This window comes from Rhincodon typus, unplaced genomic scaffold, assembly GCF_021869965.1.
Source record: "Rhincodon typus isolate 14 unplaced genomic scaffold, sRhiTyp1.1 hic_rhity00010567, whole genome shotgun sequence".
NCBI lineage: Eukaryota > Metazoa > Chordata > Chondrichthyes > Orectolobiformes > Rhincodontidae > Rhincodon > Rhincodon typus.
Window position 1 is genome coordinate 1,812 of NW_025976205.1, and position 403 is coordinate 2,214.

A 403-nucleotide genomic window follows, 5' to 3' on the forward strand; every position below is an offset into this window, starting at 1 on the left:
CCCCCCACATCCCCATCCCCATCCCCATCCCCATCACCATTCCCATTCCCTCCCCCTCCCCATCCCCATGCACAGTGCAATTCCACTGGCGGAGACTGCTTTTACAACTGGCACTCATCCGGCGTGGATGCCCTGAAGGAGTGGTACACTTTCCACTACGTGAACCTTATGGCACGTATCTCCCTTGATGCAGCACCCTTGGACGAGGCGAAGATGGGAGAGTTCGTCCAGGATTGTCGGTTCAATGGCTTCGCCTGTAGGGAGAGGTGAGGGATGGGGCGGCAGGAGAGAGGGAAGGGGCGCAGAGAGAGAGGAGAGAGATAGAGGGGAGAGAGAGGGAGGATGCGGCGGGAGAGAGCGAAGGTGCGAGGGGAGGGCGGTGTGAGAGAGGGAGGGGAGGGGG

At 61.0% G+C, this 403-nt stretch overlaps 1 protein-coding gene across 2 annotated transcripts in view; it reads left to right on the forward strand.

Moving 5' to 3' along the window:
- Positions 1-403, forward strand: part of LOC109926339 (amiloride-sensitive sodium channel subunit alpha-like) — a 7,275-nt gene that overhangs the window by 1,720 nt on the left and 5,152 nt on the right. For both annotated transcript variants that reach the window (XM_048594531.1, XM_048594532.1), the window contains exon 3: positions 76-266. In XM_048594531.1, the coding sequence (XP_048450488.1) occupies positions 76-266 (191 nt within the window). The remainder of the gene's footprint in view (positions 1-75; positions 267-403) is intronic.